This window comes from Rutilus rutilus (assembly GCF_951802725.1).
Source record: "Rutilus rutilus genome assembly, chromosome: 8".
Taxonomy (NCBI): Eukaryota; Metazoa; Chordata; class Actinopteri; order Cypriniformes; family Leuciscidae; genus Rutilus; species Rutilus rutilus.
Genome location: NC_140222.1, coordinates 25867309 through 25891951, shown reverse-complemented (window position 1 = coordinate 25891951; position 24643 = coordinate 25867309). Strand labels below are relative to the sequence as shown.

The window sequence follows — 24643 nt, the reverse complement described above, 5'->3', positions numbered from 1 at the left end:
GGACTGTCAACATTATATTAATATCTGCCTTGGTCGATATTGTAAGCAAATTCTGATATTTGAATTTTAAGCTCTTGAAATAATTCTATTTTACTACCATGTAGATTTACAATGTTTTGATGCCTTATTGAGGACATTTTAAACAGGAGCTTTAAACACTTTACGTGTATTTATATACAATTGCATATATTTATATTATAAAATGGTTAAACACTAAGCTTTTAATTGCCTTGACCACAAATTATTGGTAAGGAAATTAGCTAGATTTATGTAAATACACTACTTGAAAAGCCAGACAAACATCAAAGGCAGAATGAAGTTTTTGGCAGAATATGGGAAGTTGGGAATATGGGAAGTTGCATGGTGATGCTCAAGTGTCTTCGAAAATCTGCTGAGAAATATAATAATATGTGGGGAGCCTGTTAAGCTGCTGGTATTGGTGAGCTTCATCACTGTGAAAAGCCATTTAATGCTTTGGAGTACAGGAGAATATTACAGAATAGCTTGCTTTCCACAAATGAAAAGTTGTTATCTGAGGAATGATCAGATGTTATTGTTCAACAAGACAATGCTCCTGCCCAAATTGCAAAGACACCCAAAAAGTGTCTTGAGAACAAGATCATCAGGCTTATGTTTTAGCCTGGTCAGTGTCCAAATTTGAACCCTATAGTGAATATTTTTGGTCTCACATTAAACTGGGAGACAACTGTTTGAAGTCATTAACACTGAGTGGAACAACACTGACGACTCTTCCTGTAAAAAGCTGTCTGCAAGTGTGGGTAAGCATATACTTTACTTTACCTACAGTATTTGTGCAATTCTTGCTAATTTCCTGACCAGTGAATTATTATTATTATTTTTTTTTATTAGGACCATTAAATATTGTGCCAATTTTGGCTTGGCCCTTTTTTTCTATTTTCTTTTTTTCCAGGAGTCAGAGTGTGTATATAATAATTATATTTTAAATCATTACACACATTTTCTCGTTTTATGTGTTATATATATATATATATATATATATATATATATATATATATATATATATATGAGGCTAATATAATATTGGCCATTACAAATTAGTTAGTATGGGCCAAAAAGTCAAATTGGTGCATCCAAATTCTTTAATATATATGAATAAATTATTGTGATAATTAATATAACAATAGACTATAAAGCTTGACGACTTCTATATTTGTAGCTTAATGTAGCCTAGATATTCAGTAAGAGATTCGAGACAAAATATACACGTTATAATTTGGTCAATCAAATGTTTTTCTCTGTAGCTATGTGCAAATGTTTGAGTGTACTGAAGATGTTATGATGATGAAGATAAAGCCCATTAGTTCGTCATCATCGTTGTCAACACGTTTACTCCAAAATTAACACAGATAACTGTAACTGTCAACATTGGAGAGGGGTGTCAGGTATAGAGGAGAAGGCAGTTGATAATAGGCTATATATCTTCATGAATGAATGTATGAAATACACGCAGGGAAATCAGTTCCATCATCTGAGAGCCTTTGATCTTGGGCCTTTGTTAGTTCATTGCCACGGATTTTGAGTGATTTGGGAAGGATGCCCTGCGAGACTCGCCAGAATTTGGTGTAAACCTCAAAGGACCACCTTGCGGAGAGCGATAAGACGGTATCAGTGAGCCAGCGACCCCGGGTTCATCCATCAGACATGGATGAGAGCCACTGGGTGTAGCTAGTGCTGTTCGGCACACTACCACCATGACGAGCTTTCCCACACATTTCCTCAACCCAATATAAATCTGCTCTATATTTACTCGCGTTATTTCAGGTTAATAATATAAACACCCAGCCCGACAACATTAAATAGACATTTTCAAGATGCAGACTATAACCATCTCATGATGGGCTCAAATTGACCCTTACACTCGAGGTAAATTCTCATTGAGTTCTTCAAACTTGTCAACAGCTTGAAATTTTCGGCTCTCTGAAATGCTATTTATCTGAATTTTTTACTCATTTCCCCATAAACAGGAAAGGGGTTGTTCTGTTCCACGCGCGTGTTGTTTCTATACTCGTGATCCGATGCTGATCTTCGTTACCTGTCACGATTCTCAGTGCTCAAGGACGAACTCGTGAACGCGCTGATGTCACGACCAGCTTCCTGCTAGCCTCCCTGATCAACGGGTGAGTTATGGGTGTTTCACTGCAGCACTGCGCGAATCACGATGTGAAATTATTAATCACCACCACATCCCAAAGGAAGTCGAAACAAAGTGTTTTTAAAATGTTATTTCAATGTACACAAATAGCCTACTTAAACTGTTACAAATCGTTTTTATAAAGTAGGCCTAACAAATATCAGATTACCGTTTGAGTTAGAATGCGCTACAACTAACCATAAGCTAGTTGTCGCCTGAGGTAAACATAGCAACTGTTTGGTGAGAGCGACAAAACATACAAGTTAGGCTAGTGTTAATAAGGCTATCACTATATAGATAGCTATTAGGCTAGCTAGGCTATATGCACACAACCAAATATCCTAAATATAGGCTAGTCTGGTTGATGGTAGGCTAAGTGAAATGTCCAAGGGACACACACACAAATGTTTTTCTCATACAAATGTCCAACCGATTGTGCGCCGAAAATTGCGGACATTAATAACTTAAGATCATTATTCGCTCACGCTGAATAAATAACCTATTAAATAGTCTATTAGCTGCAGTCGTAGATAAATATTGTATTTTACTTTGGAAAAAAACACAAGTTTTGCCTATTTATGTGGAAAGAAATAAATGGGGGGGGAAAGACATTAGTTTTTAACAGAACAGACAGACCTCGGCTACAACAAATGTAATAGGCCTTAAACTAGGTAGACCAAAGGCTACTCAAAAAATAATATATAAAGATATTTATATATATATATATATATAATAAAAAAAAAAATAATATATATATATATATATATATATATATATATATATATATATATATATATATATATATATATATACGTGTGTGAGAGAGAGAGATTCAGTAGCCTAAAAAGAACTGGCACAAATGAGTCGCCACTGGTTGCCTTTTGGTTTTGATTCACTATAAAGAATCGGCTCATAAGAATCATTTGTTCAGGAATCGGACTAGGCCTATATTCCAGACCAGACTATGGCAAATTTGATAACGTTATGATAACGACAACATGGCAAATGTTGTAGGCTAAATCCATATTACATTCATAGGCTACTTCATAGAAAATACCTTTTTTATAGTGGTCGCGAAGGAATTACTTATTTAAAATAAGTAGCCTACCTAACTGTTACTCAAGAGAGAATGCGATTTCGGACGCAGCCTTTATTCACTATAAAGAACCGGCTAGTTCATTCAAAACTATGTTTTTATTTTTGAATTTTTACCTAACTTAAAAACAGAGGGAAGTTTACAATTATAAATACGCCCTCTAATGGAGGAATTTGATATTGACTGCATCATGAATTCTCAGAAAGTGTGTCTGCAAATGTTCTCGATGCTGCATCGCCCCCTTATGGTTAGACCCTGTATGACATGCACTCTTTGCTTAGCCTGTGTAGAAAATAATTATGCCCATGTTACTGGATATTATTTGTAAAGAAAACTGGAAAAGGTTAAAGGGATAGTTCACTCATTTCTTTCTTCTGGTGAACACCAAAGAATTAATTTTAAAGAATGTTGTTAACCACACAGTTGATGGACCCCATTGACTTCCATAATATATATTTTTCCTACTTTGGTAGTCAGTCGCTGCCGTCAACTGTTTGGTTACTAACATTCTTTAAAATATCTTCTTTTGTGTTCAGCTGAAGAAAATAATTCATACAGGTTTGGAACAACTTGAGGGTGAGTAAATGACAGATTTTTATCCCTTTAAAGACATTTCTTTTATTATTATTATTATTTTTTTTTTTTACATTACAGGTCAGACTTCATCTGCTTTATATGTAGTTTTATTTATGCTACTCTTGACCGTTTAAGACTTGATGGTATAATATTACCATACAGAGATGAAAACTGTGAGCTTATTCTGTACAAATAATAATAAAAAAAAAACTTTATTAATTCACAACGAAGTCCACCCGGGAAAATCAAAGCTATTAAGTCAATGGCTTAATAAAAAGCTGTTAGGATTAAGTCCATTTTTATGTCAAGTTGGTTCTTTGGTAGATACAGTAAGTGTTTTTAGAACAGTAGATCTTTGTGTTTATATAATATGTGATCAATAATCTGTGCATGTTTTGTGTCTCACAGGTACCCAAAATGTCCACTAGAGAGAGCTATTCACTAAGCTCCTCCTGCATTTGTGTCCCGTCTTCAGTCCGTATAAGGTCATGCAGTTTGTCTTCACTAAAGAGAGGAGCTTTATGGAAAGTTGTTTTCACAAGGAAGACATTCTTTCCACTTAAACCAGGTCACGCCACCCCTCTTTTGACATATTTGGCTTGTGCAACCTACAGTAAGATTATGGACCTTCATATAAGACATACATTAAGTCTAACTATTGACAGATTTTCATAAAAAATAAAATCCCCAAGTGCAACATTGCTTGATTTGTGTATGACACACACAAGACTTGAAGAAATATAAGTTATATAATCTATAGCCGGTCCAGTGCTCTAAAACAGTGTTCTTTTGTATCTCTGAAGGTTTTTGCACCAAAGGGCGTCTGCTGAATCTCTCGTTACAGAGTCAGCAGAATTAGTTGCGTTTGATGTGGCTATTGTAAACCGTACTACAGTATACCACAGCTGGCACACTGTAAGTGACACAGCGTCATAGAGTAAGAGCGAAGAAGAAATGAGGTCATGAATAAATAGAAGTGAATGGGGGTCAGTGTGCTGTTTTCTCCTCAGGTCCAAGTACAGAGTATTTTTTCAGAGCCTCGCTTGGGAAGAGGTTGAGGGTGTGTTCCTGCCGTTGTGGGTGGAATTGCTTGATTCACAGCTGTGATTCACAACATTATCCTGCACAAAATATTTGTAGCCATATACCTGGTATTACCAGATGGTGTCAGGTTTTAGTACTGAATGATTACCACATTCATACACTGATATTTATATCCCTTACAAAAGAGTAATGCAACTGTGTCATCATGGTAATTTTATAGTAAACCAGGGTACTTATTTTTGTACTGATATTTACATTCTATTCCAATAATACCACCATGTTACATGCCCTAAATATTTTAGTTTACTTCAGCAAAACATGGCATTACCCCTGCAAAATGTATGTTTTTGTGGGACATTGTACTAGCACCATGCATGTACCATGGAATATCATACAAAAACAATACAAAAATGTCAGTGTCATAATATATTTCAAAGTATACTATATACTATACCAGCACTGTACCATAGTACCACCACAGTACACTTTTGTAAGGGTACTATGGTGTCATGCCCATTGAATCCATAGTTTTACTATGGTACAAGTCCAAAAAATATCATGTTACGTATCCATGAATCCACAGTTGTAAATGTAAGGAATAAATGTACTCTGGTACAAACATAGAAATTATAGATAAACATAGAATTGCATTACACAGGTCCAAAAAAAGTCATGTGAAATAAACAAAATCACGTTTGGTCTGTAGAAATTTCCCTTTGCAACCGCAGAAATCCTAAGACTGTTTACGTCAAACCTGCCATGCTGTGCACTCTCCGCATTCCAGGTATTGTGGGTCATTATGGAGCGTAATTGTGTGCTGTGGGTTTAAGTGTAGGAGGTAAATAACGTTGGATGAGATCATAAGCGAGAGGAGTGTGTGTCGTGGCTACAGATGTGCGCTATCGCTCTCTCTCTCTAGCTCTTATCTCTGCAGGTTGAGAGAGTGATTCATCCATCAGCTCGGCGGGCGGCTCGGTCTGCTGTTTCTCAGCTCTATAAATACACAGCCCACGCTAAATTTGACGCTGAGGGGGCGCTGCTGTCCAAGTACAGTTACCTCACAAGGGTGTGCATGTGGGTCTTTCACCTTTCCACGTCAATCTCTGAATCACCAGCCGGGTCGCAGCATTCTTTTTTTATCACTGCGCATCCTGGTGCATTTTCATGGAGCGGACTGGCGTGCAGAATCCAGTCTATTTAAAACACAAGGTTGAGTGGCTGTGTGCGTGGGGGAGGCGGATGTGTCACATTGCTTTATGTTCATAGATGATCTGCCATATTAGCATGCCTGCTACCCAGACAGCCTCTGATTATGTTTTGGCTGGAGGCGTGATGAAATCATGTGTGTTGGTCTGTGCACGCAAATGTGTGTCTGATTGCGCGCATCTCAGGTGTTGAACCTTGACCTCCGGGGGGTCCTCGGGCTCCTGGTCATGGTGAAATTAAGGGACTGTCTGGTAGGAGGGGTCTGTCTGGGGAGAGATTGATTTGAAGTGATGCTGTTTTGACCGCTGTATAGTTAGCCCGGAGGGAGTGGTTTTTGGACAGACTTATAATGAGGGACATGTCTTCTACCTGGCAGACATGCTAATGCAGATCACGTTAGTTATCATTACCGTAAGAGGAACAAAAGCAAAAGGAGCCGTTGTCATCGACCGCACATTTCTTTTTGGCACACAACATTTATGACTTCATTGGCTCCATTTTTGAAGCAGGACCGTCCAGAATCACATTTGTTTTATGTTCCTGTACCTCAATTGGTAGAGCTCTTTCCAAACGGCACTTGGGTTTGATTCCCAGGGAGTGCACCATCATAAAATATATACGCTAAACCTGCATAAAGTGTCAACCAAATGCACAAACTTGAGCATTTCATGTTTTTGACTCTTGCAGTGACATCTGACGTTTGATCCGCCCCTGAGTCGTGCCTGTACTCAGGGCACTTTAAGCTATCACGTTCAGACAAAGCATTCTGGGCAGGCTAGGTGTAAAGAGATTATATACCGTATGTGTTTTATCCTCCTCGTGAGTGTGACTGTCTTTGAACAATAAGGCAGCTTGCTGGCAGGAGGTTGGCCCTCTTTGCCCCCGGGGTGTATGTGGGGGTTGGGAAAAGCTGTTGGGAGTTTAAAAAAAAAATGAGGAGGTGGCGGCGGAAGGGGGGCGACCATGCTGTTTGTGTATTGTGTCATGACAGAGGTGGTGTGTGACATGAAGGGGTAAAAAAAGGAGTCCTAGTAAGTGGGGAGTGGGGGTTGCTGAAGAACCTCCGGCAGGAATGTGTTTACCTCACACGCCCTGCCCCCACTCATCCGTGACCCCCATCACAGTTCCCAGGATGGGGTCCTGATTTGGGGGATGTGTCCCCTTTGTCTCGAGGTTCTTGTCGCTCTCATTACCATTTGACTCCTTAAGGGGTTTCGAAGCGAATGGAGTTAAAGTTTGGTTCCCCCTGAACAAGCAGTCCACAGCATTCCCAACCAATCAGTCCATGCGGAAAAACACGTCATCTGAGGACATTTGTCTGTGGCTAATTGACGTAAATTTCACACATTTATGATTTTTTTTGCCCCTCCTCTATAGGATTCTGACATCCGTTGAGATGTGTCATTAGCTTGAGTCACATTTCTGATGCACCCACGTGAATCCTCGGTTTCCTCTTGGGATGAATTTACCAGCTTCCACTTTTTTCCCCTCAAGAGAGGAAGAGCAGTCTGTGGGCTAATATCTGGTGTACCTCAGGGCTCACACTAACCCTCAGAGTAATTGAAATAATAGCGCACGCTGCCTGGAGCACCCGGAGTGATTACACTGTTTGGGTTGCTAATTCCACTTTCCCCCTCGCGCGACTACAAACACGGTAATGCATCGGCCCGCCTCAGTACTCTTGTTTGTTGTTGTTCCGCAGCTTGACGACTGCGATCTCTTACACCCCCCGGGGAGACTGTGGTGTTCTTGTCTGCTAAATATCTCCAAATGACCACAGTGGCACAATGGCTCCTTATCTTGAGAAGGGATAAATCATTGTTGAGAAAAGTTGCTGGCTAAAGGAACTACTGTCTTTTAAGGATAAAACGTTGGTTGCATCGTAGCATGTTTTGCTAACTTTATCAGCTAGAATATCTACAAATTTATTTCGTAAATCTTAGAAGTTTGTTGCAGTTCAGCCTAACTAGTTATCTAGTCCTTTCAATGCTATCTGAAGGGCTAGCTTTAAAATTAGTTTTAGTTAGCGATCCAATACTGCTAGTTTATTAATTAAATCATCATTGGTCTGTAAAAGTACTTAGCTCTGATTGTTTATTTTTTACTTTTAGCTAGTTACTCCTCAACATTGCTCTAATGCTATGTTTGGCTAACATTTTTAGCAAGGAAACCTGCTCATTTCTTTTGTTAATCTTAGAAAAGTTACTTGTAGTTGATTTCAAACTAGCTATAAACACAAATCTAGGTATTTGAAGAGCTAGTTTATGAACTACTTACAGATGAGTATGTTTATTTGTAATGCTTGAAAAACTGGTAAGGAGAGTATTGGACTAAAGTAGTGAAGCTTGTGGTGGAACCTAAACAATCCCTTGACGATAATGACATGACATGATTTGCTACTGATGAGATGTTAGAAGGGCGGCACCCAGGATACAGGTCAAGCCACATGACCGTAAAGTGAGCTCACCTCTCACAATTATGTGCTTTGTGCTCGTTCAACCAGTTTGGAGTGTAACACCTCAGGAACACACCTTTGCCTCAGGCTCTTGTCTGTCTCCACATCCAGTTGTCAACAAGCTCGTCCTTTCTCTCATAAGCAAGGTTGTGGAGGAGTGACGATTGTTTTGACGTTAGGTTACAGACTTGGTAACATCTTTTTATTGATAGCAAAGTAGTGGGAGGGGAGCTATTATGTAAATGCTAATGTTGATAGTTTGTGTTTCTACTGTGTTTCTGGGAGACATACGTCAGTTTTGAGGTGTGTAATTCAGGAATCCGGATCGCTGTTGTGCCTCCGGCTAGAACCAATGCAACACACGCTTGTGATGCACAGCAATGACATTAAAACATCCTTGCTCTTACATCCTAATGCTGTTTCTCTCTCGCTGCTCTGTTTACGAAAATAGCAACCGCCATACAGGGCCAACAGCTTCACACACACACATGCACTGAAACTGAATGAAGCAAAATAAACACACTCAGCTGTTCACTGCACTGGACAGTGTGAGGCTCAGGGAGGTTTCGTGTCACTCCCTTCCAAACATTGCCCCACTTCTGTCCTGGTTATGCAATTTCAAGGGTAATAATATAGGACAGAGTGTCCTCGCCGCTCCGGACTTATGAACAAAAAGATAGGAAGGGTGATAAAGAGAGAGATTGAAAGGAAGTATCTGTCTCTGTCTGTCTGTCTTTCGTTCTATCTATCTGTCTATCTATCTGTCTGTCTGTCGTTCTATCTCTATCTGTCTGTCTGTCGTTCTATCTACCTATTTATCTGTCTGTCTATCTGTCTGTCATTCTATCTATCTATCTATCTTTCTGTCTGTCTATCTGTCTGTCATTCTATTTATCTGTATGTCTGTCTGTCTGTCTGTCTGTCATTCTATCTATCTATCTTTCTGTCTATCTATCTGTCTGTCATTCTATCTATCTATCTTTCTGTCTGTCTATCTATCTTTCTGTCTATCTGTCTGTCGTTCTATCTATCTATCTTTCTGTCTATCTGTCTGTCGTTCTATCTATCTATCTTTCTGTCTATCTGTCTGTCGTTCTATCTCTGTCTGTCTGTCGTTCTATCTCTGTCTGTCTGTCGTTCTATCTCTATCTGTCTGTCTGTCGTTCTATCTATCTTTCTGTCTGTCTATCTGTCTGTCGTTCTATCTCTATCTGTCTGTCATTCTATTTATCTGTATGTCTGTCTATCATTCTATCTATCTTTCTGTCTATCTATCTGTCTGTCATTCTATCTATCTATCTTTCTGTCTGTCTATCTGTCTGTCGTTCTATCTATCTATCTTTCTGTCTGTCTATCTGTCTGTCGTTCTATCTATCTATCTTTCTGTCTATCTGTCTGTCGTTCTATCTCTGTCTGTCTGTCGTTCTATCTCTATCTGTCTGTCTGTCGTTCTATCTATCTTTCTGTCTGTCTATCTGTCTGTCGTTCTATCTCTATCTGTCTGTCATTCTGTTTATCTGTATGTCTGTCTGTCTGTCATTCTATCTATCTTTCTGTCTATCTGTCTGTCATTCTATCTATCTATCTTTCTGTCTGTCTATCTGTCTGTCGTTCTATCTATCTGTCTGTCATTCTATCTATCTTTCTGTCTGTCTATCTGTCTGTCGTTCTATCTATCTTTCTGTCTATCTGTCTGTCGTTCTATCTCTATCTGTCTGTCGTTCTATCTCTATCTGTCTGTCTGTCGTTCTATCTACCTATTTATCTGTATGTCTGTCTTTCTGTCTGTCTATGTCTGTCGTTCTGTTTATCTGTCTGTCTGTCTGTCGTTCTATTTATTTATCTATCTTTCTGTCTGTCTGTCTGTCTGTCATTCTATTTATTTATCTATCTTTCTGTCTATCTGTCTGTCTGTCGTTCTATTTATCTATCTGTCTGTCTGTCTGTCATTCTATTTATTTATCTGTCTGTCTGTCTGTCTGTCGTTCTATCTGTCTGTCTGTCTGTCTGTCTGTCGTTCTATTTATCTATCTGTCTGTCTGTCATTCTATTTATCTATCTGTCTCTATCTATCTGTCTGTCGTTCTATCTGTCTGTCATTCTATCTATCTATCTATCTATCTATCTATTTATCTATCTATCTATCTACCCATCTCTGTCATTCTGTCTATCTGTCTATCTGTCTGTCGTTCTATCTATCTGTCTGTCGTTCTATTTATCTGTCTGTCTGTCTGTCTGTCTGTCTGTCTGTCACACACACTCATATTTTGCTACTGTTCTGGACAGATCGAATTAAATCGGGCACCCAAGGATGTTTTTCATACATACAGTAGCACCACCCCTCCTCCACGCCACACAAAGACACAAACAAAAACATGCGTTTCCAACACCCTCAGTCTTCTCACGCACACATACACAAACAAACAAACGAATACACACACACTCAGGCCAGATTTGCAGCTGATGTCAAACAAGGCCAGCAGCCCCTCCCCCCAACAACAGCCCCCACTACAGATTCACTGAAGTCATGCTGGGACAGCATCTGCCGTCACCAATACCTCCACCCCCCCATTCCTTCCAAATCTCCCCTTCTGCTCCGACATCCCCCTTCCACCACCTTTTGTTTTCCGCTCCACACACACACAAGATATCTGGCCTTTCATTGCCCAATTTGTCCACACTGTCATTTTTCTAAACATTCTTATTAGCCATAGCAGCACTGCATACCCCTACAGAGTAAACTGTGCTGAAACCATGGTACATGACCTGTCAGATAGTATTACCATAGTACTTTTTATATACCATGGTTTTTACATTAGTGTTCAAAAACACAGTACTATGGTACTTCAATATGTAACCTGGTACTGAATGATTACCATATTATTTACCATGCTATGTACATGGCACTTCAATACCTTAGTACCATGCCTAACACACCCCATTGTAGTATTACAGTATAATCTTAAGCACTTAATAAAAAATAAAAAGTACTACCATTGTATTTTGAACATGTACCATTCTACTACCATGGTATTTTGGACATGATTCCATGGTACTATTATGGTATTTTGGAAATGTACTGGTATTTTGGACATGTACCATGGTATTTTAGACATGGGACTATCATGGTAGTTTAAACATGCACCATGGATGTATTATGGTAATCTAAGTTAGAAGTACCATAATACATGGCTTTTAGGACCAAGCTATATTTTAAAGTGCCATGTCATACCATAAATGTACCATAGTACCGCCACAGTACTTTCTGTTAGACATTTCCATGGTACCATGTCCAAAATACAATGGTATTGTTAAAACATCATGATAATATTATATGATTTTGTTAATGTTCAAAAAATACCATGCTATTACTATCCCAAAACCATGGTACTATCTCCATAGTATCATGCCCAAAAAACATATGGTCCATTTTAGTGCTTTTTTTGTTAATGACTTAAAAAAATACCTTAGTATTACCATAGTACCATGTCCAAAAACATAGCAATGTAATGTTTGTTTAGTGTATGTTATCACATGTCAAAGAAAGGCCATCACTCTTTTCTACTGTACTCAGATGTACTGTGTTCCCGGCCCGGCACACAACTCTATTTTTAAAGTGGCACCATCAGCCCCAGTGGGTGGTCCAGGATTTCCTAATTGTGATCAACTTTCAGCCTGAGCTCTTGCTGGAAGGTTCCACTCTCTGGCTCAGTCTGGGTCTTGCGTATAAAAATCCGCTAGTCTCCTTAGGCATCTGTTGACTTGGCATGTAGCAGGGCTGCGTAGCCGTAATCTGCTGGCCTCCTGCGGGTCACTAGAGCAGGAGGCTAATGAACTGGATTGTGTGACCTGCTGGACTGCCAAGCACTGTGGGAAACGTATTTAAGAGGGGTTAAAGTCAATGTTGGCTATTACGTCTATGTCATCATACGTAAACGCTGCAGTGTCTTGGACACATGTTCCATCTTGTTCAGATGTGAAAACGTGTATGAGAAACGACATAAACTCCTCAACGGTTCTTTGATAGTTTAGATGGGGTAGTTCAAGGGTGGTGCTCGTTCTGAGCAGGTGTTGAATGAGATAAGAACATTTTGATCTACGACAGAAGAAAGAGACGACGTAGTGTCCCCTCTTTAGTGTCCTTTTTTTCTCTCTTTCATAATATGTTAAAGGAAAATTTGGCTTTTTTTTTTTACCCACCCTCATGTTGTTCATTCTTCACAGCAGGGGATATTCTTCTTACGCTCTTCTACATAAAATGAAAGTGAATGAGAACAGGTGCTTTACAGCTCCAAAAAATGACAAAAAGCACAATAAATGTACTGCAAAAATAGTCTGCATGATTCATATTCATATCTAACCTACTCAACCCGCTCAGAGCAAGATTCAAACAAGTGTCTCCAGCATGGGAGGTGGGCGCACTAACAAGGACGCAAAAAGACCACAGCCAGTGTCTGTTGCTAGTGACCCTCTTGAGGCCAGGGGAGTGAGTTTTACACACAGCTCTTAGCTGGCCTCCGTTACACTCACTCTCCTAAACCCCACTCTCATCCGGGTCACGGCACCAATGTAACCCCTCCGGTTCTGCTCGACCCGCTCAGAGCACGATTCAAACCAGTGTCTCCAGCATGGGAGGTGGGCGTGCTAACAAGGACTCTGAAGACCACAGTCTCTAGGGTCTGTCGCTAGTGACACTCTTGAGGCCAGGGGAGTGGACACTCTTACTAGCTGGCCTCCGTTACACATATATCAAGCAAACATCTGAGGTGTTATCTCCTGAAAATACAGTGGCCTCCTGCATTGACTTTCATTGTACGGAAAAGAGCAGTGTGAACATTCTCCTTAATGTCTTGGGTTTTTTTACTGCTTTGGATTTTAAGGTAAGTAAAAGGTGACCAAATCTTTATTTTTGGGTAAACTATCCCTTTAAAAGGATTCTTCATTGGTTTCTTAAATTACCTTAGGTTCACCAAAGACCCTCCTCAGCATTTTTGCTATATAGGGTTCTTAGGTTAAATGTTTTTCTATTTTTAGAACAAACATTCTTGATGTTACATCAAGTTTTTTTTGTTTTTTTTAGAACAAAAACTAGAGAAATGTTTCTGCTGTGACTTTTGTCTGTAAAACTCTTTCTGGTACTGATTTAACCTTTTATCAAGATCACATTGTTTCTCCTGTGTTTGCTTCACTTTAGAAACAGTCGCCAAGTCAGAAGCAAAAACTGTCTGCTCCCGAATGAGTCCAAACATTTGAGTTTCCTCAGTGGCAGGCCAGAGAGAGAAAAAGGTGTCCTTTATATTCTCACTCTTTCCATACGGCATATGGTCTTATAATAGGTGGAGCGGCTCGGTGCCTGGACGGAGATCACTTTACTAAATTGTTGCTAAGCACTACAGTACAATGTTTTCTTTGTTTTGACAAAGAGTACTGATCGTTTTCAGTACTACACCCCAAAAAGAGTTGACCATATTTCGACCAACAACCAAAGTTTCATAAAAGTTGTGAGTATATGATGAGCACCATTTTTATTCATAAAGTTCAGATAGGTATGTTTTCATGAATGGGACGAACTACTGTAAAACTATGCATAGTGTTCGAGCGAGCTCCTTTGTGTTTATTGTTGTGGCAGCTGCTGTTGGTTACTAAGCCACTTTGACTCTCCAGCGCAAAGCTTGTTTTGTCTCCCTGGAAACTTTTGCCACACAAAAACACTTACTGTTGCGTCAAAACCAAGAAAACCGGCGGTTCTGACCTTGATTTTTGGACTTGTTTAGATATAGATGATTATGTGATGTCATTACAACCCAGAGGCAAAGTTCCCATCAAGGAATATTTATGATAGTCATTACTAGGGACTAAGGACAAATAGAACTGTAGACGTAAGATTTAGTCACTGAACAACAACAAAAATCACCTCTGTTTAGTGAACTATTGTGTGAGTCATGGTGAGCAAATAAAAAGTCCTCTGAAGAAAACTTCCCTTTAACTCTAAACTGAACTTTGACCATTTCAAGGAACTAACCCAGTGAGAAAACTAAGGTATTTTTGCTCAAGCAAAAAATAGTTTTATACTTCCTCTTTTTTTGTGGTCAGAGCTCAAAAAAGAGCTTTTAAAGCGAACATAAAGATTTTATTGTTACAAATGTTTTGCAGTGCCAATTAGCCAAATTCTAACTTGATCAAATCAATCATTTGTTCTATACCTCAACCCTAAATATTGAATCATTCCTGAATGGCCAAAAATAAGGTAAATGCAACTCGATATCTCACAATTGTGACTGTATTTCTTCCAGTTGTGACAATATCTTGTAACTGTTACTTTGTCTCACAATATTACTTAATTTCTTATTTACTTTTTCTCACAAGTATCTTTTTCTTTTACTCTCAATTGAAGAAAAGGTGCAACACTCAATCTTAGAAGAAAAAAAAGTTTACTCTCAGGCAGAAATGGTTTTCCCAGCACATAGTTTTAAACTCGCTCCTTAGCAACCACATAGCAACACTCTAACAACTGCATAAAAACTACATAGAAACAAGCTACAACCAGAACACCTTAGCAACTGCACAGTAATGCCCTGGCAAACTGCCAGGACACCCTAGCATCTACACTCTACACTCTCTACACCTTGGATGTAGTAGAACATGCTGAAACCACCGCACATGACACCTTAGTGTCTTAACTGCATAGCAACCCCCTGGCAGTTGCCCGGAACACCCTAGTCAAAACTTTTAGGACACCTTAGCAACTGCATAGATATGTTTTGGCAACCACCCTGAACACCCTAGCAACTACATAGCAACACCCTGTCAACCACTTAGATTAATAGCGGCAATTTTTTTTACGTGGGCAACAAAGTAGTTGTTCTCTATAAAAAAAAATTGTTTTAGTTAAAAATCTCTGAAAACAACATCAGTGGCCATTCAAAAGGAATCAAGCCTCGTTCAGACTGCCAGTCCAAATCCAATTTTTGTGCATAGTCAATTGAAATCCGATCAGATTTAGCAAGTGTGAACAGCAAAAAATCACAAGTAATAATTTTTTTTACAAATCTCTGCATTTCTGGAAATCTGACTGCTCTGGGGTGTGTTTCCCGTACAACGACGTAACCCGCTGCTTAACTACCATAGTACGATGCATCGTTGAAGAAATCAACTAGCTAGTCACAACTGTTTACCGAAACCATAATGTCGCAAATTGGTCGTTCAACCATGTTGGTTAATGATGTCACGCAGGTGAGGGGGTAATAACTACTTTTAATAAATCTGTTTGAGATCGAATTAATGCTAGATGTTTTGCTATAAATTACGGACATTGCATCTGAGGACTATTTCTCATTTTTCTCAGTTATTTTGCTTTATTTCCAGATTCAATCATAGACTCGTTCTTGCGTAGTAGAGCACGTTCGCACATGCGCACTATTCAGCGGTGTTTTAAATCTCTCTTGACAAACTAATAGACGCAAATGACGTCGTATGTATTCTAAATAAAATAAATAGATTGTAATGAATGTCAGCTTGCTTATTTGGCTCAAGATAAGGATTTATTGAGTCCACATGTCATGCAAACAAGAAACTATGCTTCTAACCACAGGTCGAGAGCTGTCGCTACAACCACACAACTTTGCGATGCTGTTTGCGAATGTTCGTTAGAACTATGGTTTTGGGAAACACTGACTCGTTGAACTATGCTGATAATGACGGAACTAGCGACCATAGTTGGCTAACAATGCTTTTGGGAAACGAACCCCAGATCGGATTTTGCGTGGTTTATGTGAATTTCTCACGCCACGTAAACCATTAACGTCAGACATTGTTATAAGAAACATTCTGAAAGTCGGTGCAGAAACAAGGTTGTATTGTTGTAAGGTGCCGAACAAGCAGAAAACGACAATATAACGGAGACATGTTTTAATACCGGCAGAGACGACGGCAAACGGCACGGAATAAAGCCGCTCATACCAGCCTCCAACAGTGCTGCCACTGCCTCATAAAGATGAATTAGTCTAGCGCTGTAAATAAGACAACATCTGTATTGCAAACCCCCGTAGAAACCAATGCAGATATTCCGTAAACCGAAAGAGCTGCATGGACCCACAAATCGGATCTGTACAGTTGCGATACACAGTGGACAGTCAATAATTTTAGATCAGATTCCAATCTGATATGCAAATAATCGGACTTTGGACTTTAAGTGCGTGTGACTAACGTGAAGATCTGTCTACGGCACGGCTCCTGTTGGGACATATGACCCTCCTGTAACGACAAAGCATGAGAAAGGTACACCAGCCTTCTTTCTCATAGCGGCCATCTGTCTGCTCTAATTGCCCCAAGCTTCCTTTGCTCTCAACATGCCCCAGCTTGTAACGTTTGAGGAGACAACTAAACGTTTAGGCCTGTTGTCATTGCAAAAGCCTCGCATATCAGTTCCATGACTGTTTGCTATCCGAGTCTATAAAGCTTTTGGGACCTGCAATTAAACTCGACCCCACGCCCAACAGGAAACATACATCAATGTGACGTTTTGCACGTGTAGTTCGTCTCTGGTCTTCTGGCCCGGTCCTTCAAGGTGGACCCTCCCCCCAACCCCCCAACTCCACGACAACACCCCCTTCCTTCACCATCCCAGGCTGCTCCTGTTTCAGGAAGCCCGGCCCTGTCACTGATCCCATGCTGGCATTTTTCCCAGGATACCCCTCCCCCGGTCCCATTTTCCCTCCAACAACCTCCTCCTCCTCCAATCCTCGGCACCCTCCCCCACCCAAATCCTTTTCCCCTCCTGTCCTCTGCCAGTTTCCCAAGATAAACAAAGACTTCAGTTTGTCTGGGCTCCGGCAGGGGTCAAATGGAATGAATAGCGGGGCCATAGCGAGGGCTCTTTCTCTCTCCCCTCCTTGAAAAGATCACTGCCGAATTGTCTTTGTGATTGTGCTCCTGCGGGGGGGGAAGGGCGTTGAGTCATTGTAGACCAGTTTCAAAGTTCTAACTGCTTGGCGGTTACGACTTTCAGTTCCCTGTTTGGTTTTATTGCACGCTAGAGTAGTAGTTTCCCTGTTTGTTTTGCAGTCTCACATAAACAGCCTAATCTGAGATAATCCGTATGACGTGGTGCCATATTTTGACATTACTCGTCAATAAAGAAAATACAATATGCACAGATTTTGTATTTATTTTCTTTGCCACAGGAAGCACCTCTGATCTTTTGGCAGATTACAGATGGTTTGCTAGTGTTTTGAAGGCTTCTGATTAGGTTCTGTAATTCCTGCACACACAAAGCTGATTTGAATGGCCGATGACTCCTTTAAGCTGTCGCATGAATATGGGAAAGTTCACGTATTGGTTTGTGAGATTAGATTATTCTCACACTTGTCGCCCAACCCCCTCAGATTGTTTTGGAGGAACACTGTTTGAATACCTTTGTTTACTCTAGGTGGATGAGTAGCATTCTGGTGACTGATGAGATCATTGACGAAATGCTTTGTGGGACAATGTGTCAATGTGGAGATATCCATCTTGCTGAATGAGTGGTCAAAAGTTTTCCTGACTTTCTGTTTGCTTTGAACAAAAGAACTGATGGGGTAGATCTTGTCTCTACTTGTATCCAGACGGGTGTTTTGTTCAGGCATCTTTCTACCCTGCTCTGTGGGACTGACCATGTTAGACAGGGACACGGCATGGCTCTTAGCACACAATAAATCACCTATACTCCTAAAACAGTCCTTGACATCTTATCTTTATTGCTTGATTTAGTCTCTTTTTAATGTTCAGAGCTAAGGATTTGGGATTTGACACCAAGTATTGAACTTTGGTTTGATGTTACTTTTCTAAATGTTCATATTGCTGATTTTTGCTTGGCCAATGATAAATTGGATTTGAAAAAAGTCCTTTAGATTTATATTTAAGTGGGCGTATGATATCAATGGACTAAAATATCATTGTCCTTACATTTTAGTCAAGTTGTCTTAAGAATACATGACCCAATGTGCAATCAAATATTTGTGCATCAAATAGGTGCGGTCACATTTACCAGTGTTCAGCAAATTTTTGGGGGCAAAATCCAGTCATTTCAATCCACTCTGCACTCTGAATTGCATGCAGATTTCGCAACAAGTTCAATGAATTTACTAGGTTGACCAACAGAAAGTTGCTTGGTTTGCAAGTGTCTTCCATGTGAGTGGTGCGTCATGCAACCCTATACTTGATAATGGATCTTTTACGCCTGCAGGATTTCGCTAATCTGACCACACCTTTAGTCCGAAAACTGCGAAAACTGGATCACTATGATTTCAGTTGAAATTTGAGCATTTACATGACATTTAAAAAAGACAAATTATTGTTTTAGTCCAACTAAAATAAATAGTGCAAATAACTTGGCTTAGTAAGTAACCACCCATAGCATCCGAGCAATAGCATAACAACAGTTCAGAACACTCAAAAATCGTGTTGTTGCATTGTCATTTTGCATGAGTCTGATCCGCCACGCCATTACCTGATAATTTACCAAAACTTTACTCAGATCAACGTTCCCGCTAAATTTCTCCGCTTTTGACTCTAACATTCCAGACCCACATGCTCTCCTACTGCATATCGGCAGGAAACGTTTTCACAACTTTGCTCTTTTCCTCCCACCCCCACCCCCTTTCCTTCCAGGACAGAGGAATGCAGGAGCGAGAGGCCAGTCAGGAGAGGACAGCTGGATGTGTTTAAGCATGGTCTGTGAAACAGCCAGTGATGTTGCATCACATGCGACAAACATTTTTAGATCTATACGTTGATTTTGGATCGGACTTCCCAAAGTCGGTGATAACTTCAGGTATTACGTTATTAAAGGAAATGCAGAAATTTGAGGAAAAGTCAACTGCAGCCAAGAGGTACATGTCAGGCCACGCCCTCGTCATCTGCTCCAGCTCTGTTGCTGTTCTGTGCTGGTGTGGTCAGCTGACTTGGCCGTGGCCGGGATTTGAATGACCCACATTTCTCTAACGAGCAGGGTGAGAGAGCAGCTTTACTCTTGCCTTCTGGTCTTTCTCAAGGGAATGTATCTATCTATAGCTACCCATGTCTGTGTGAAAGAATGCGGCCACACCGGGCACCAAGCTGGTTCTGCTGGTAACGTCAGCTTTCGACGTAGAGAAATGTGTTTGGTTTTTTTTACATATGTATATATTACTCACACTTTAAAAAGCTGAGCACACTGTTAAAAATGAGCTTTTTCTACCTGATCTGACCTTTACAAATCACTTTCCCCCCACACCTTTTCTTTTCACCAGTGAATTTTCCTGGTTTCTAGTTATTTGATGACTGAGGAAGGGTTTTAAAATCATTTTTATCCGAGGTTCAGTTTTAAAATATTATTATTATTGTTGCAATTATTATATTTGATATGCTAAATTATATGTTTATAGACTTTTCCAGGCATGGAAATCCCAATTTTAAAATGTAATGATATTTCCATGACCCAAAAGCTTTTAACCTAATGTAGTTCAGTCATATTTATGATTCCTTTATTTTATTCTAGATAAACTGTACATATTACTAGACACATTCCAATTCCACTTATCACAATCACTGCATTCTTGCCCAGTGAATTAAATACATTTCTCCATAATTACTCGTACAAAATGAAACACTTCTTGAGCATGAAGTCCTTTCCTCATTGTAAATTATGAATCATATCTCCTCTATTAATAATGCAAGACTGCTCAAGTGATGTTGCTGCATGAAAAAAAAAGTTTAGACATCAGTGATTCTATCATGACTGTACTCTCTTGTAGGAAAAGGCATGTCATGTTGAATAGCCTGGGACCAAAGACAGGCCCTGCGAGAAGAGACAGCAGTCTGCGCTGAAACTGAGCCCTGCATACCACACATGCTTTAGGGGCACAATAGCTCTCTTTACAACATGCAGTAAAAATTGCCTGGAAGAATTCAGTGGAACAGCAGCTGAGCATTCTTGCTCTTCTCAAAGTTGTCGGATCACTTTGGACTCGCTAAATAGTTTTGTTTGAGGAAGCTGCATTTTACATATTTAAATGCCCTAAATTGTATATCATTTATGACTCCTATATTCAGAATCAAGTATGTTCTTCTGAATATAGGAGTCAATGATGTACAATTTAGGGTTAGTATTTGAATATAATCATTAAGTACAATCAACTTGGATGTTTTAAGTCATTTCAACTTAAATTACATTACACACTAACTTAAAATGAGTTGAATCTTGTGTAACTTATATAAAAAAAAGTTTTAATATTGCTTCACTTATTTTGATGAGTTAAAGCAATGTAAAAACATGTTGTCGTAACTTATTGATCATATAATTTTTTACAGTACATGGTTCTCACACCTTTTGACCAGTTAATTTCTGGGAGTTAAATTTCCAAGTGTGATTATAGAATAGTTTTGTTATATATTATATAAAATACATATTTATATAATTTAGAGATTGCATTCAGACTGCAATTTTTGACAATGAAATGGTCTAATTATTATATAGGATAGATTCACATTTACTATTTAGAATCAGTAATATCCATTAATTACTGCAAATCACAATTTTAAAGTTCTGTCGCTGTTGGAACCTTGAATTGTTATTCTGAAAACAGCTTATATAATTTGCATAAAGGTAGATGAGGTGTCATGTGACAAGTCACGTTCTCAACTTTTCCACTCATGAACAGAAAGGACAGAAACAATGTGTCATTTCACATTTTTTAATACGTGAGCACCACGTAAATTGTCATGATACCAAAATACATAGATTCAGAATGCGACATGGGAAGCAATATATACACACACTCAAATATTACATTATGTACAGGTCTTTATAAAACAAAGACATTAAAACAGTGGCCTAAACCTCGTACAGTCAAGTTTGGTGTGGTCGACCCTGAATCGGTTCGGTGACAATGTAATATTGACCTTCATGACACGTTTGCATATGTTGTAATACCCCTTGCTCACATGGCTTTTTTTGAATTGTCTGAATAGAGAGTTCAACACTTCAAGAACTGTAATCCCAAGAAGTAGCACCAGCATTCAAATAGTTCCTTCACTAGAAAGGCATGCCCGGACATCTTACAGGCCAAACTGAGCTTGTACTTTGGTAGCACCACTCATGCTTGCTGGGAAGTCCCACACTACCATGTTGAGCCCAGGCCTGACCACGTGTTACCAGTGCACGCAGGGCAACCCGGATAAGAAGTAACTTATAGTACAATACAGTTAGAAAGCGACTATCGCTGTACTCCAAGGGTTAAGGTTCTTCAACATTTGGTCGCAGCAGATTTGACCACTTTCTTCAGCCTCAGCCTCAGGTTTAGCGCTGTCCTTGCTGAGAAGTCCTGAGAAACTGGAACCAAATATCGTTATGAGGTTGGACACGTTACTTGTGTCCATTTCCTCGCCTTCCTCGTCCTCTTTAGCGTTTGAGGAAGCGACTTTGGTCCTTTTTAGAGGCGAATCGTCTCTTTCCGACTCCTCCGCGCTTCTTTTCCTGTTTGAACAAACGTGCGCTTTGGGTGGTTGGTGTGATTCCCCGTTCTCTACAGGCGTTGACTGACGTTCTGCTACTGTAGTGTCTGAGGGACTCTCCTTGGGTTCGTTAATGGTTTCCGGTGGGGTTTCAGATGAAACGTTACCAACAGAGTCCAACGAAGAGTTTTGGTTTTGCTCTTGTTGTAAAGTGGAAGTACAATCCGCCTGGTTTGATTTCACCTCGTCGTCGTTTTCGCGATATTCCCGCTCTTTCTCGCTCGCCTCGGGTTGCTTATTTGGTTGAGGTTCCTCTGGGCTTTCACATTCCGTTGTAGAGGGAGGGAATTTCTCCCGCTCTGAATCCATAATGTCCCATTCGTTCCCTTCGCGTTCGCCTTGAGCGTTCAGGCACGCGCCGCTGTAGTAGTCGCTCAGATAGACCTGGCGCGCGCTGCGAAGGACCAGCGATACCAGGAGGTTTTTGTGCAATTTAATGCCGCCACGTTGAATGCGTGAGTTGTAGATTTTCCCTAAGGAAATACTCATAATCCGGTGGGCTTCCACTTTGTATTCCATGGCTGGAGTCGAAACGCCGAAGTTCACACACGGTACAAAGTTCGCCAAGCGTTTCACGTTTGATTTCCTCTCTGGATTCTCCTCAAAACGTTACTGTGAATTGGCCAGCGACGCAGAAACACGTTAATTAGATAACGTACAAGAACTTCCCCCTCTTGTAGATCAGATTGTCCCTTGTTTTGTTGACAAAAGCCTCATTCTCATTCACAAAATGCAATATCGGTTTTATTGGCCGAGTGTAGGAGATTTCATTACCTCACACATTCTCTTCTGAACCCAACAATGATCTAGGGAGGAATGAGACCGTTTCTATTTTTAACTCGCTTTTATACTTCAGCGTCAGCGACTACACTAGCCAATCACATCTCGAGTTGAGTTCTGCCACCGTTGTGAATCACACCCCGCCAAATAGGCGGTGGCCAATGGGAGAGCGCTTTGGCGATGAGTCATATTTAAATACTAACGTGGGAGAACTGTTTAAAGGGAAAGAAATGTTTTCAAGCTAGAACAGACAGATATTTTTTATAATTCGTTATGTGTATTCAGCTGTTTTGACATATAGTTAAGCTCGTCTATATTTAAAACACAATGCCGTTATCGTAAGCAAATAGAATCAAATAACAAGCCAAAATCGACATGTAATCGAAAGTAAAACATGTTTTTACATGTCACCGGGCTTTTTCGCGGTAGGATCATTATGTCATACATTTAGTTTCTGAATACGTCTTTTTAGATCTATACATGCATGTATTATAAGTATTACAGTTTCCACATAGCAGCAGTTCTTGTTTTATAAGAAAAAAGGGTACTTCCCCTTTAATTTTTTCAACTGACTTCCTCGACTGATGTAATGGTTTGTCTGCTACAGTCGTGTCACATGACTCTATTGTGCAAATCCATTGCGGTGTCTGAGCAAATGTGAATGGAGCTGTTAGTGGGGGGAAGGGCAATGTTTTGTTTGAAGAAACAGTTAGCTGCTACTCATGAACTACAATGAACGCACTGCAGATTTGATCCTGATGATAATGCTTCTTAATGGCCATACTTTCATTAGGCTATATATGTACATTTTAATTATAGGCCTAATCCTTGTGCGTTGGTTTGTGACTTTCCCTGCATTAAGATGTGGGTCATAAACAAACCTGGCAGGAAGAGCGGGCTATGACGTAAGACACTTACAGAGGTCGTTTATCTAAATATAAACGATCACAGCCATGGCTCCCGCACAGTATCTTCGTGAAATCCTTGGTTAGATTAATGCAGATTAAGAATGTATCTTTGATAGACACGTATATTAAAAAAAGGCTTATATATTGTAAACTATAAATCAGCATTCAGCTGTGTTTTGCTGTTAATGAATTGCAGTTCAAGGTATAGTTCACCCAAAAAATATTTTTTTTGTCATTTACTCACCCTCAAGTTGCTCCAAGTCTTACTTGTCAACAAGTTTCTTTCTTCTGTTGAACACAAAATAAGATATTTTGAAGAATGTTGGTAACCAAACAATTGGCGGCACCCAATGACTTCCATGGAATTGTTTTCCTTCTATGGAAGTCAATGGCTACCGTCAACTGTTACCAACGTTATATATTTGTGTGTTCAACAGAAGAAAGAAATCATACAGGTGTAGAAAAATAATCCTTTTTGGGTGAACTATCCTTTTAATACAGGGATACAATCCATATCATATTATCTCACATATTCCTTATTCTTCGTTCAGGTCCTCATGTTGATGGGAAACTGGCAACTGATACTATAAATAAAACCAGAGTTGATTAATAATTTATGCAGCTTTACTTACTAAAGGCGAGCTGAAGTGTTTCCAGCTGGTTTGCTGGTTTTACATCATACACTATGTCCTCTTACCAGTGGACAGCACTAGCACTGGTGTAGATAGTCAACTAATGAGAATGCAGCGTTCTGATGAATAATGTATGAAGCATGATGCTTTAGTAGGCAGACAAGGTACACAGCTACAATGATTAATAGAAACCAGTGGCAAACTCATAGTTACTATTACTGTGGTTTCAGATTATATTAATGT

General features: G+C 39.7%; 1 protein-coding gene and 1 long non-coding RNA gene across 2 annotated transcripts; one reads left to right on the top strand and one right to left on the bottom strand.

The window, feature by feature from the left end:
- The first annotated feature begins 13284 nt into the window (after positions 1–13284).
- Positions 13285–20877, top strand: LOC311296308. The gene is made up of 3 exons (XR_014628560.1): positions 13285–13836; positions 19198–19538; positions 20322–20877. It is a non-coding gene; the product is annotated as an uncharacterized lncRNA (long non-coding RNA).
- A 367-nt stretch (positions 20878–21244) lies between these two features.
- Positions 21245–22909, bottom strand: ier5 (immediate early response 5). The gene has a single exon (XM_084415910.1). The coding sequence runs from the start codon at positions 22597–22599 to the stop codon at positions 21772–21774; it is 828 nt and encodes a 275-aa protein (XP_084272036.1). The 5' UTR covers positions 22600–22909; the 3' UTR covers positions 21245–21771.
- Between the last annotated feature and the right edge of the window lie 1734 nt (positions 22910–24643).

Excerpts from the sequence above, each read along its gene's own strand:
- ier5 (XM_084415910.1), bottom strand. The coding sequence starts at position 22,599 with ATGGAATACAAAGTGGAAGCCCACCGGATTATGAGTATTTCCTTAGGG.